The 13,865-nt window shown below is 34.2% G+C and overlaps 1 protein-coding gene across 1 annotated transcript; it reads right to left on the bottom strand.

The window, feature by feature from the left end:
• Positions 1 to 7,338: 7,338 nt before the first annotated feature.
• On the bottom strand, positions 7,339 to 13,655 carry LOC143550260 (ruBisCO large subunit-binding protein subunit beta, chloroplastic-like). The gene is made up of 13 exons (XM_077040944.1): positions 13,440 to 13,655; positions 13,232 to 13,357; positions 12,280 to 12,417; positions 12,093 to 12,188; positions 10,900 to 11,142; positions 10,593 to 10,827; positions 9,637 to 9,806; positions 9,184 to 9,261; positions 9,039 to 9,110; positions 8,735 to 8,932; positions 8,555 to 8,647; positions 7,580 to 7,703; positions 7,339 to 7,493 (listed from the first exon to the last, which is right to left on the bottom strand). Exons 1-13 carry the CDS (start codon positions 13,650 to 13,652, stop codon positions 7,480 to 7,482), a joined length of 1,800 nt encoding a protein of 599 aa, XP_076897059.1. The 5' UTR covers positions 13,653 to 13,655; the 3' UTR covers positions 7,339 to 7,479.
• Positions 13,656 to 13,865: the final 210 nt, after the last annotated feature.

The following is a 13,865-nucleotide window of genomic DNA, read 5'->3' as shown; positions in this document are numbered from 1 at the left end:
ATATTTAATACGAAATATATTAACACATAAACACATATACAAGTAGGAACGTATCCTAACTTAACTCGTTTGTCATCACATGTCTTATTTATCACAACTGTAATGACTAAATTACGAACTTCTATCGTTTTAGAAAATCGTTACTGAATCGAATGTTTCAAATTATCGTATAATTATAAACAACTTATTTTCAAACAATCGTTGCATAACTAATACATTTCGCGAAACTAAACATGGACGTTATTTAATAAAAAGTATATATTTATTGTAAAATATAATAACTTTTTATTAACTGATTATGTGAATAGAATATATTGCTCAAGAATCGTGTGTGTGTGTGTGTGTGTCTATATATATCATAAATTTACACGAAATCGTCCAAGTCTTGATTGTACCGTTTTTAACACTCGATATTAACTAGCGGTTTTCTAAATAATTATTAGCAACCTTTTCATTGTCCAAGTTATTTCCAATAACACTATTTATACTAATATCTCGTTATATAACTTTTTTAGCACTTAAAGATATAAAATATCTACCTCCTCGCGACGGTTCGCGTCTAGAAATCTGCTCAAAACCCGAATGCAATGCCATCCGGATATACCAACGCATTCCTTTTTGCACCACAAACGTTTCTCGGGTCTCGGATCATCCGTACGACACCTCAAAACCAATATGCAACTCGTTTTAGGAAACTAATTTCGTTCTGAACTCTGACCAGTAAATTACTAAGCTTATAACTCACCATCCAGACATCTGATCATAGATTCCTTTGTTGGAATCAAAGATATGTGTGTTAGGAAGGCTCACCGAAAATTTCAGCTCGATCGGACAGTCGGATCTCCGGGAATCTATGTTTATTTAGAGCTGCGTTTTCCGAATCCGCCCAGCGAGCTGAACACGAAAACGGTAGAAACCCAACTTAAACTACTCTAATCCTCATCTCTACCGTTCAAAATGATTATCTATAGGTTATGAACAGACGGTTAGATCTTCAGTTATGGAACGACCTTCATAGACATGCAAAACTTATACAATCTGTCCAGATTTTAAAACGCGTTTTTAACAAACTAAAACTCAAAATTAGGACGATCGGAGCTTACCATTGCGTTCGGGACGTCAAAGAATGGTTACAGGTAGGATACGGGCTTCGGCCGCCACCGGAACACCGCGCCGGACCACCACCGGCCACCGCGCACCACCGCCGGACCGCTTCCGGCCGCCGGCCACATTGCCGGAATCCTCTAACCTCTCTCTACCCCCCCCCCTCTCTCTCTCTCTCAAATGTAGAAATTATGATGAATAATGAATGAAAATTGGGGTGACCCACCTTATATAGGTGCGGTTTTAAACGAGTTTTACGATCGCTTTTCGTCTCTCGTTTCAACGATCCCGCTACTTCAAGTGGCATTGTATTTTCCAAATACATTTCGTCAAAATATTTATTCCGTTCCCGACTTAAAGTTGTCTCGTTAACTTATTATTTCTGCTAATAAGTTATTATCGATCGTTTCCCAGTGTCGGTTCCGTGATACTCCAAACTTAATAAAACTAGTGTAGTTGTTTTTCCCAAAAACAACTCATTCAAACTTATGGTGTCTATTTGATTTATTTTATCCACATAATAAACTTCAAAATACGACGACAGTATTAACTTTTGCAAACTTATCGGTACAAGTGTTTTAATGACCGTTTTCGAAAATACTAAATTGCATTTTCCCGCTTCGTTATAACTCAGAATTGAGTCACGTTTTCACCTTCGGTCTCGGATTTCAATCCTCTATACTACTCAATTGGATCCACCCATGGATATTTTTTAGAATGTCGGGTTGAATATTCACACGTTTAACCGAAATCGTTCGTTTCTTCTAGCTTATCATCAAAATTTCCTTATTTAGCCTAACCTCTCACGAGCTTTTCTTTATATATATGACCTTTATTCTTAGAATAAAATAATATTTAACCTACGGTCTTAATTTCTCACTTAACCCGGCCTAAGCATGTCTTAATCACGATTATGGAATATAATAATACTTTTTATTTACCGGGTGTCAAAAGTGAAGCGCCTTTTCACTCATGTGTTTACGACCAGGTTGTTGCGGGTGATTTCCGGTCTAATGTTGGGCTGATTTCTTGTCTTCTTCGGTGATCGAAAGCTAGCAGTTGCTAAGGTTTTTGTTGCATGGTTCGTTCGTATAGTATTAAAATTAGATAGGTTTTATCGAAAGTATATGTATGCAATGATCTGATTAGAATATTATTCATTGATATTGAATCAAGTTTTTGTTTGTTATTTTGGTATAATTACTGTTATGGTAGAATCTCTAAACATAAATAATAATCAAGAGGGAAAATTCTTAAAATAGTCCTTTTTAGAGATAGAGAGCCCAAAATAGCCCTTTTTTTCCTCAAAATTTTTTAGAATTGGGACTCTCCAGACGCATTGGGAAAAGATAATAAATACGAGGGAGTAGGCCAAATAAATAAAGAAAGTTAGGGAGCAGACCAGATTTGGGAAAATATTGAAGGAAAAGTCCAATTTTTTTTTGAAATGTTGGAGCAAAAGTTCAAATTTTTCCTAAACTTTTTTTCTCAATAAACAGTCTCCCAAGACTGTTTTTTATATTTCCTACATTTTCCAAGGAAAAACAAATTTTTAAATCTCGTATTGAGAGACGAGATTCGGCCACCACCACCCACCGTTCGCCTTCTACCACCGCTACTACCGCCACCATCCACCACCACCACCACCCACCATTCGCCACCACCACCATCCACCCCCACCACCCACCCACCGTCTGCCACTACCATCGATCACCACCCACCACCATCATCTGCCACCACCACCCACCGTCCTCCACCACCACCGTCTACCACCCACCCAACAGTAGATCACGAGATCCCCATCTTCATCTTCTTCTTTCTTCTTCTTCCCCTTTTCTCACTCTGTAAATCCATCCCCTCAAATTCACACACATTACTTCAATTCCAGCATCATAGACACAAACCCACTTCTTCAATTCAACCAATTGCTTCAATTTTCATAAATGGAGCATGCCCACAAGGTGTTCAACGAAATGCCTGTGAGAAATGAAGCTTCTTTTCTTGACCAGAACAAGCCTGATTTCAAAGAATTCGATCTGGGTCTCGGCAGAACATCCAACAAATCTCATTCCAGCGAGCTTAACACTACTACTAGCATACCTAATTTCACCTCGCCGGGTAAGCTCCGATCTGCTAATCGGAAACTGGGTCACTAGAGATCTTACTCCACCGGAGCTGGTGGTGGGTGGTAGACGGTGGTGGTGATGGATGGTGGTGGCAGACAATGGTGGTAGGTGGTGATCGATGGTAGTGGCGGACGGTAGGTGGGTGGTGGGGGTGGATGGTGTGGTGGTGAACGGTGGGTGGTGATGCTGGTGGATGGTGGCGGTAGTGGTGGTGGTAGAAGGCGAACGGTGGGTGGTGGTGGTGGTGGTGGTAGAATCTCGTCTCTCAAGACGAGATTTAAAAATCTTTTTTTCCTAGAATTTGAAAATATGGACGGAAAAGGTAGGAAACATAAAAAAACAGTATTGGGAGACTTTTTTTTGAGAAAAAAAGTTTAGGAAAAATTTGAACTTTTGCTCCAACATTTCAAAAAAATTTGGACTTTTCCTTCAATATTTTCTCAAATCTGGTATGCTCCCTAACTTTCTTTAGTTATTTGGCCTGCTCTCTCATGTTTATTATCTTTTCCCAATGCGTCTAGAGATTCCAAGTTCTAAAAAATTTTGAGAAAAAAAGGGCTATTTTGGGCTTTCTCTCTCTAGAAAGGGTTATTTTGAGTATTTCCCATAGTTTAATCAATTGTAGGTGCATTAAAAACATATCTTTTACTATTAGTATATATAACATTTGATAGCTTTGGTGTCAAAAGTGTCCTATTGGGTCACTTTGCGGCACCTTAGTGGTAACGTCTAGTTGTTTTTTTAGTTCTGGTCTGTAATGAAAATAACAAAAACCGGGCGAATGCCAATTCTTTTTTATGTTCCAGTATCGTAACGAACGTGATAGAAACTGATCGAATTCTCTTATGCTCATAGCGTTTTTTTATTTCCACTATCGTAACAAAACCGATTGAATGCCAATTCCTTTGTTTGTTTTAGTTCCGGCAATCAACCGAATTGCGTAGACTCACCGTGTCAATGCACAGGATCGGCAAAAGTTGGGTTTTACCAACCCCTGAGTTATACCCCCACCAACGTCATCCCAATGATCCACCTCCATTTATATATTTTTTTTGTTTTAATTCCGGTACAATAACACACATAACCGAAACTAACCGAATTCGTGTTGACTTACCACCTCAACGCTTAGGTTTTATCACTGTCCATGTTTTACCGACTTGCCTGGCGCAACGCGCCGGTTAAAATAGTACTAGTTCAACATATTTGGTGTTTTAAGATGAGAGCAACTAGCAAAAATAAGGTGGCATTTATTATTAGAAAATATGGGTTGAGTTATTCTACAAATGCCAACAAAAATGAGAAGTGTGAGAAGCTATAGTTAATTGACATGTGTCAAGTGGAGACCAAAGATAAAAGGATATAAAAGTAATAATACATATTTTCTCCCTTCACATGCAAGTCACATGTCAATTACCCCATGATTTTAAACGTTCATAAGTTTTTTATATGATATTAGTTTTTAAAACAAAAATCATCATAATAACAAGCGTTTTTTTATCTTTAATATGAATATGACTTTGTTATATAAAAATTAAAAAAAAATTACGTCATTGTGTCTTTTCGTCATTATGTCTTTTTGTCATCGTGTCTTTCTGTTTGTCATTGTGTTTTTTTCGTCATTGTTCTTTCAGATCATCATTGTGTTTTTTTTTAATGCTAATAATACGGTTGTGTAATAATAATACGTAAATATAATGATAAAAAAATAAAAAATTATCTAATACATCAAACACAATGATGAATACATATTACACAATTACATGAAACGTAAAACACAATGATGAATACATATAACACAATAACCTGAAACGTAAAACTCAATGGTAAATACATATAACACAATGACCTGAAACGTAAAACATAATGGAAACTACATATTACGCAATGACATGAACGTAATACACAATGACTAAAGCACAACGATAAGTAGAAAGACAAATGATAAGCACAAAGACACAATGATGTAATCTTTGTTTCAATTGTTATCTTTAATATGAGTATCAATTGATAACACAATGACCAAAATCTATAACACAATGCATAGAAAAAACTCAATTAAAAATTATAATTAACAACCAATAACACAATATAAAAACCCACTAATTTTTTTATATTTTTATATAACAATATGATACTCATATTAAAGATAAAAAAACGCTTGTTATTATAGTGAAATTTAAAAAAAATGTTGCATGAAAAAGTTATGGACGTTTTAAAATGATGGAGGAAATTGACATGTGTCTTGCATGTGGAAAGAGAAAGTCAACAAAAATGGGTTATTACCTTTATCAATTTATTTTCTTAAATTAATCTCCACTATTCAAATTTAAGATTAATGGATTAGATTCCTTTTCACATTTCTCTTTTTTGTTGTCATTTGTATTTTAACTTTACCCTATAAAATATTAAACGATGATAAAGAAGCACGATTTAATTAGTCGGAGGATGATGAGCTCGCGTAATGATCTGATTAGAATATTATTCATATATTGAATCTTTTTTTACTATTTGTTATAATGATATTAGTGTTTTTATGGTATAATCAGTAAATAAAATATGATCAAGAAGATAAAAGAAGAAGTGTAGTGTAATCAATTGTATGTTGTGCATCAAAAAAAAAGTTTTTAAAAAAAAAAATCTAAAACATATATTTTACAATTAAGATATTTGGCCGGTGTTTTATAATGGCAGCATTCTATTTTTACAATCGATGATAAATCTTACTTTCACAGCGTCTATAACACTTTTACGTGACTAATTTATTCAAAGAAGTTAGCAAATATTAAAACACACAATATGGTCAAGTTATTCTACAAAACAAAACAAAAATAAGAGAAATGAGAAGAATTTGTGGTTAAAAAAATTTCTCAAAGAAATCATAACCCAAAATTCAAAATAAATTGAAAAAAGTAAAAGCAAAATTATTCCTCCCGTCTTCCTTGTTCTCTAAAAAAACATAACAAAAAAAAAAACAATGTAAAAAAAAGTTTATTTTATAGGAAACTGTGTTCGAGCGGTAATTTTAACTCGACTTTTATGTTATCTATTTTCATTTTGATCAGAAGTAAATCGGCTAGATTTTTTGGTTTTTTTTTTTTTAATTTTTTGTTCACATGGTATGTAATGCATTGATGGCTTTGTATTCTAATTTTTATTGTTGAAATTAATAATTGTGTTTGTTAATTTCCAGTGATTTAATAAAAAAGTTTATTTTATAGGAAACTGTGTTCGAGCGGTAATTTTAACTCGACTTTTATGTAATCTATTTTCATTTTGATCAGAAGTAAATCGGCTAGATTTTTTGGTTTTTTTTTTTTTAAATTTTTTGGTCACATGGTATGTAATGCATTGATGGCTTTGTATTCTAATTTTTATTGTTGAAATTAATAATTTTGTGTTTGTTAATTTCCAGTGATTTAATAAAAAAGTTTATTTTATACGAAACTGTGTTCGAGCGGTAATTTTAACTCGACTTTTGTGTAATCAATTTTCATTTTGATCAGAAGTAAATCGGCTAGATTTTTTGGTTTTTTTTTTTTTAATTTTTTGTTCACATGGTATGTAATGCATTGATGCCTTTGTATTTTAATTTTTAAATGTTGAAATTAATAATTTTGTGTTTGTTAATTTTCAATGATTTAATAAGTTCTCTAAGATTAAAATTTTGGTAAAATTTTAATTCTTTTATGTTGGAAAACCCTGACTGACGAGTATAAAACCAGTTATAATAAGATTAGCAAATTAATCAAATTTGACAAAATAAATAAGCAGTGTAAATAACAGTGAGAATGCCTAGTGTTTGGAATCCTCGACCATTGCATGTATTAAATTGTAGCATTTTATTCTAACAAATTCACATACAAAACGTATTTTTCATATATTCTTTTTGCATTAGATATATATTGGTTCTAAGTTTTAAATTTTATAATATTTATGACGTCACCTGGTTCTCAAACCGATCTAACCGTTCCAACCAGTGAACCAGTATGTCCGGTCCAGTTTTGAAAGCATAAAACCACCAAGGTCCAAATACGCTCATCAGTCATCACAATTTTCATACTCACCAACCCAACCGAACCCTCTAGGCGAAAACAAAAGTCGAATACTCACAAAAGACTCAAACCTTTTTTTCAATATTACTCATGAAAAATTGTCAATCGTCTCAACACACGCCTCATCTAAACCATGACATTTCCTACATGTAACCAACACCAAATCCAATCTCTTTATTACTCATTCCTCAAATGCATTAGTATCCATAGCCTGAACAAACAACATTAATCGATCGATATAACTTATGATATAATTTTAGAACCTTAACAGAAGTGATAATATAAGAATTTAAGTACCAGAATTGTCCATTGGGTTTCCAACTGGCACAGGTTCAGGCTCCTTAATCTCCACAACTACACAGTCAGACATCAAAAATGTTTTTGCAACCGACGAAGCATGCTCTAGGCAACATCTCACCACCTGAAATTTAACCCGGCATGTCATAACTCATAAGCTAAATAATTATTCAGCATAAAAGTTATATCTAATCACACAGCTCCCTTTTATTTAAATAGAATCTTGATGCAAATAAATAAATGTGGTAATTTCATACATATCGCTAAAAACTGGTAATAATACATATAAAGACGTGAACAAAACGAACAATTTTTTTACAGATAGACGAGCAGGTTCCATAATCAATATTCCCTTTTTCGTTAATTGTGTGCTTGTTTCAGAAGACGAATCTAACAAATTGAATCAACCGTTGACAAGTAATCCTATATGGGGCAGCTTGTGTTCGTTCGTTTAACTTTAACCAAACAAACTACCAAACAGAATAAAACAAAAACGTTTTTCTTGTCTGTGTTCGTTTAAAGAAAAAGTGAAATTGTTCGTATTCATTTATGTTTGTTCGCTAACAGCATAAACAAGCAGTTCACGAACGTAAACAAACAAACATAATTGAACATATATGAACAAACATAACTAGACTAAAACCAATTAAAAGTAAATGTAAACAATTTGTTGGGTCTAAAAGTTACTAAAACTAGACTAGATTGTAATGGGCCTAAAATTTCTAAACACATTAACAAACGCCAACAGATAAACAAATGTAAATGAACGAACGTAAACAAACTTTCCACCACACGGTTCACCGAACATTCGGTTCCCTTCTAAGATACGATTCAAAACACCATTTACCCATTTCATTAAACTTCTTTAAAGTGGGTCCATTTCATTAAATATAACTTAAAATCATTAAATAGAAGGGTAGAAATGTAAAAAAAAATATACAAACATGTGTATAAATTTTTGGATCAATAACTCACCTTAGTTGGGTCAATGATTCCAGCTGACATTAAATCTTCATACGTATCAGTAGCAGCATTATACCCAAATCTAGCATTATCAGTAGCCAAAACCTGAATAACACAAAGATCAAAACAATTAGCATTTCATAATCTTTCAGAAGTGTAACATATAATTTATATAAACAAATTTTATCATACCTTCTCGCTAACAACACTTCCATTAACACCCGCATTCTTTGCAATCAACTTCAGAGGGTAACTCAAAGCCCTCTTAACAATATCTGCTCCAACCTTTTCTTCATCATTATCTAGGGTTTCCTTGATGGAATCCACTTTAGACGCGAGTCTCAACAAAGTGCATCCACCGCCAACAACAATACCTTCCTGAACTGCAGCCTGCAAACCAGTAACATTATCCTCTCGCCATTTATTTAGTTTATATGCGTTTCAGAAGAATCAAAATACGTTAAAAAGAAAAATATATAAATTTAAATTTATTCACCTTTGTTGCATTAAGAGCATCTTCAACCCTAAGTTTCTTCTCCTTCAGTTCTGTTTCGGTTTGTGCTCCAACCTGATAAACGTTTAAAACTTCATATCCCTCGTTTGTTGTACATGAAATCGCTCAAATAACTTTCAATACGAACCTGAATAACAGCAACACCCCCCGAGAGTTTTGCAATTCTCTCGTTAAGCTTTTCCTTCTCATAATCCTGCTCAGCTACCTGTTTAGATGAACATGTACAACAATGATTAGTGGAAAATTTAATCCGAGTGAGAAAAACAAGTTGTGGTTAGCAGAGAAGCCACTCATGAGCTACTCGAGATCGGCTCGCTAAAAAATCAAATCAAGCTGGGTTAAAAGATCTTGAACCAGACCAGTTATATATTATTTATTTAATATATTAAATATATATTTATTATATAATAATATAGTTATGTAAAAAGTTATGATAAAAAATAATGAAATCTTATATATATTATGTATATAAACTTGATTATTATATAATAAACAAGCCGAGCCCGATCTTTAGAAATATTGCTCAAAACGAACTAAGCTCGACTCAACCACACGCGTTGTTGTGGTCTCGAGTTTTAACCTCAATAAGATTTCTAATTTGTGCCACACGCTTTTCAACCGCTTCTTGAGAGCTCCCGTCACCAACTATTGTAGTGTAATCTTTGCCAAGAACCACTTTCGCAGCATGCCCCAAGACCGAACTGTCGGCTTTGTCTAAGGTGAGTCCCACTTCGTCTCTAATAACAGTTCCTATATTTATAAAAAATAATATCAATACTTATCTAAAAAATAATTAAATAAATAAGATAACAAACAAACAAAAATTCCACTCATAGCAGACCTATTTGTTTAAGGTAAATGAACCAAGCAGTTTCAAGCTTGAGTTTGGGCTTGTTCCAAGCTCTATAGTTAAAACTCGAGCTCAGGCATGTTTTAATTTAGGAGAGCAAGAGCTCAGCTCGTTTTGAGCTCTATTATAAACTTGAACTCAGGCCCCTTAACCTTACAAGAGTGAGGTCTGGGCTCGTTTCGAGCTACAATTCTAAAGCACAAGCTTGACCCGTGAGAAGATCATCAAGCTCTTGCTCTTATCACTTATTAATTAAATTATATACATTTTTATTTATTTTTTATATATATTTGTATTAAAATTATATTAATAATAGGTTCATTTAGATCCACGAGCCAGCTCGTGCTCAAGCTCGATAAGTGAAGCTCGAGCTCGCTTATTAAAAAAGCTTATTTTTAAAAGCTTCAGCTCGCTTAAGCTCATCTCAAGTTGAACTTATAACAAGCAAATCTTAAGTAGCTCACGGGCAGCTTGGCTTGTTTACACTTATATTAGATAACTAAAACAAAGGAGGGATGTTATGCATCACCCTCTAAACTTGTAAAATTACATACTTTCTCGAAAACACAAGTTTTCAATGGACAATGCTCTTCAAGCATGATTTTGTAAAATATGTAATTTTAGAAGCGTATATGATATATGACATTACTGAAAAAACAAAACCCTAGTCCCTAAAACTAACAAACCTCCAGTCAAGATAGCAATATCATCAAGATACTGGCTTTTCCTCTCTCCGAAACCAGGAGCTTTCAGTGCAGCTATCTTTAACGCCCCTCTAAGTTTGTTCACAACAAGAGTCGCTAAAGCCTCTTGTTCAATATCCTCGGCAATTATTAATATAGGGTAACCATTCTTGATAGCATCTTCCAACACACTAATAAGATCTCTCGCATTTGTTACTTTCTTATCAACCAATAACAACTGCACAAGCATAACCAAATAAACCATAATCAGTCTTCAAAAGATTAACCAGAAGATAAACAATTTCTTTACCTTGCAGTTCTCATACTCAGCAACCATTTTCTCACTGTCAGTTACAAAATATGGTGAGATGTAACCGCGGTCAAATTGCATGCCTTCAACAACATAAAGACTGTTTTCAGCACTTTTGCCCTCTTCAAGAGTCACCACGCCCTGACGACCGACTTTACTCATGGCTTCGGCTATCATGTTTCCTACCTCATAGTTGTTCCCGGCGCTAACCGCAGCCACATCTGCTAGCTCACTGTCTTCCACCTACAAACACAAATTTAATATTAACGGACGCAAAGTTATACAAAACGGAACACTTCATCCAATAGCAACCAAGTGCTACAGTAAAATCACTCCATAATAAAAGCTACTCTGAAGTCACTCAACATTCATCAAGTGTATCAATTCGATGCAACTTTTTCATTAATTTAAAAGTGAGGCAAATGAAAGTATATCAACTATCAAATTTTTCATCAATTCGATGCTAACATTTTTTCAATTAACTTAAAGTAAAGGATTGTCGCAAAAAGATCAAAGAATAGTAACCAAATTTCATAATTGTGAAACTTAAGTCAAGTTTTAAAAAAATCACTAAATACTAATAAAGATTCATACATATTTCATTTGCCTCACTCAATAACAAATTTTCTAACATATATAATAAGCACTTTTTCATGGTCGGTTGGACAAACGATCAGGCATGAAGTTGGTCCAGTTAAGCCTGTTGAACTGTTCCCTTTTGAACCGGCCGGTGAACGATCTGACAGGTAAACCATACCGGTTGGTAAGACTGAATTTTCAATTTTTTCTATTTTAATCTCTCAAAAAATCATTCAATGACTAATTTATTACTTGAGACCCAATTTTTTTATTTATTTTAAGTCTTCAAATTTTATTAAAACTTCAAACTCTCACGTGAATATAAAGCATTTTCATATTTTGTTTTATATCTGATACACACACACACACACACACACTTTTACATTTTATTATTTGGAACGTCATCTGGCTCTTAAATCAGGTTCAACACGTCAACCAGTCCAACCAATAAACAAGTAAAAAAATGTTACATGGGATTGGAACATCTAATAAAAGTTTGTGTGAATTTAGAGGAACAAAAAAGTTTTTATCAACTTTAGTAAAATGCGTGAAAAACTTAGTTACTATTGTGTAAAATCACCCCTAAATAAAATTAATATGGTCCAGTGAATTACCTCTTTGGAGATCGACTTGAGCTCAGCGACCAAAGCTTTAGTCGTCTTCTCAATGCCTCGGGTAACAAGAACCGGATTTGCACCAGCTGCAACAACCTGATAAGAGCATTTTCATTAGACTCGGACAAAGAACAGGAATGCAAGAGCGGACAATATTTTTAGGAATGTGTAAGACTCTAAGACGAACCTTGACACCTTCAGTGATAAGACCTTGTGCAAGGACAACAGATGTTGTGGTTCCGTCTCCAGCCAAGTCATTGGTCTTGGCGGCGGCTTGTCTAACCAATTTTGCACCAATATTCTCCACCGGGTCTTCCAAGTCAACCTATAGACCGAAATGCATAACTAATATGTAATATGGGGGCTAATAGAAATGTTTGCATCAGTGTGCATGAAACCAAAAAAACGGCATAAACAAGATCAATAAATAAAACCGATGGTTTGGCTTTATGTTTTCTCAAAGACAGTTTTTTCCGTTTGGTTTTTAGGTTTTGCTATCAACCTAACTAAGAAAACCGAATTAAACCGAACCACGAAAACCAAACTGAACTGAACCAAGAAACCTAAAAAAACAACTTTAAGTAATTAAGAGAACCAATAAAAAAAACCCAACGGTTTAGTATTATTTTTTTCAACAATCGATTTTTCAGTTCGGATTCAGATTTGCTATCAACCAAAACCGAGAAAACCAAACTGAACCGGGAAAAAACAATTTTATGCAATTAATAAAACACCAATAAAAAACCAACAATTTAGTTTTATGTTTTTTTCAGAAACCCATTTTTCGATTCCTTTTCTGTTTAGCCATCAACCAAAAACCAAGAAATTCAAACTGAACCACAAATCCCCGAAAAACACGATTTAGTTCCAAATGTGTACTTAATTATTAGCAAAAGAAAATAGACAAAAGTTGATCATTTTGGTCTTTTTGGCCCAAATTTTTCAAGCCCAAAATATAAAACCAAAACCAAATCGAACCGACTTTGAAAACTCCGAGGAACCAAACAGTTTTTCAGTGTTCAGCAACCGAATTTTTGGTTTTTGGTTCAGTTTGAGCCGAGTACACCCTTACTTAACTTACAATCAAAAACTAGTTAGATCTTTGTACTAAAGAAAGCATCTTTGGTTATATAAATCACCTCTTTGGCAACCGTAACACCATCATTCACAATTTTGGGGGCACCATACTTGCTTTCTAGAACCACATTTCTGCCCTTGGGCCCAAGAGTAACACCAACTAGATCCGCGAGTTTGTTAACACCAATCTGCCACACAAAAAAGAGCAAATAACTAAAAAATTATGAACTCAAATGGAATGTTATTTGTTAATGTTTATTGTTGACTCACTTGCAGCTTCTTTATGGCCGACCCGTCTTTGTTAAAGTACAACTGCTTTGCAGCAGCTTTAATTTGGGAAGTTTGTGGGGCCCTTCGGAGGGTAAGATTCGGTCTCCTGCCAATCGGACTTGCAGATATTGAAGCAAAAGATGATAACTTGTTTGATGAAGCCGAAGAAGGTAATGATCCAACGGCTGTGATACCAGCAAAAGTTGAAGCCATCTGTTGTATAAGGTATAATGCAGCATGTTCAGTGGATGTTATTTATATTATTGTTAATGTGTATACAAAAACTTCATATTGTAGTAAAATCATGTAATAATAATATAAAGTTGAAACCAACTGAACGATCCATAAAGAGGTAAATAGGTCGGTTTTGCCGGTTTCAGACATGCCGGTTAACCGGTTTAGATGTTAAAAGTTAAAACCAGTTGT

The sequence above is a fragment of the Bidens hawaiensis genome, unplaced genomic scaffold, assembly GCF_021521415.1.
Source record: "Bidens hawaiensis isolate Kalapana, Puna unplaced genomic scaffold, B.hawaiensis_p1.1 tig00015978_1, whole genome shotgun sequence".
In the NCBI taxonomy this organism is placed as follows: Eukaryota; Viridiplantae; Streptophyta; class Magnoliopsida; order Asterales; family Asteraceae; genus Bidens; species Bidens hawaiensis.
The sequence above is the reverse complement of the archived record's forward strand: the minus strand, read 5'-3'. Positions and strand labels throughout refer to the sequence as shown.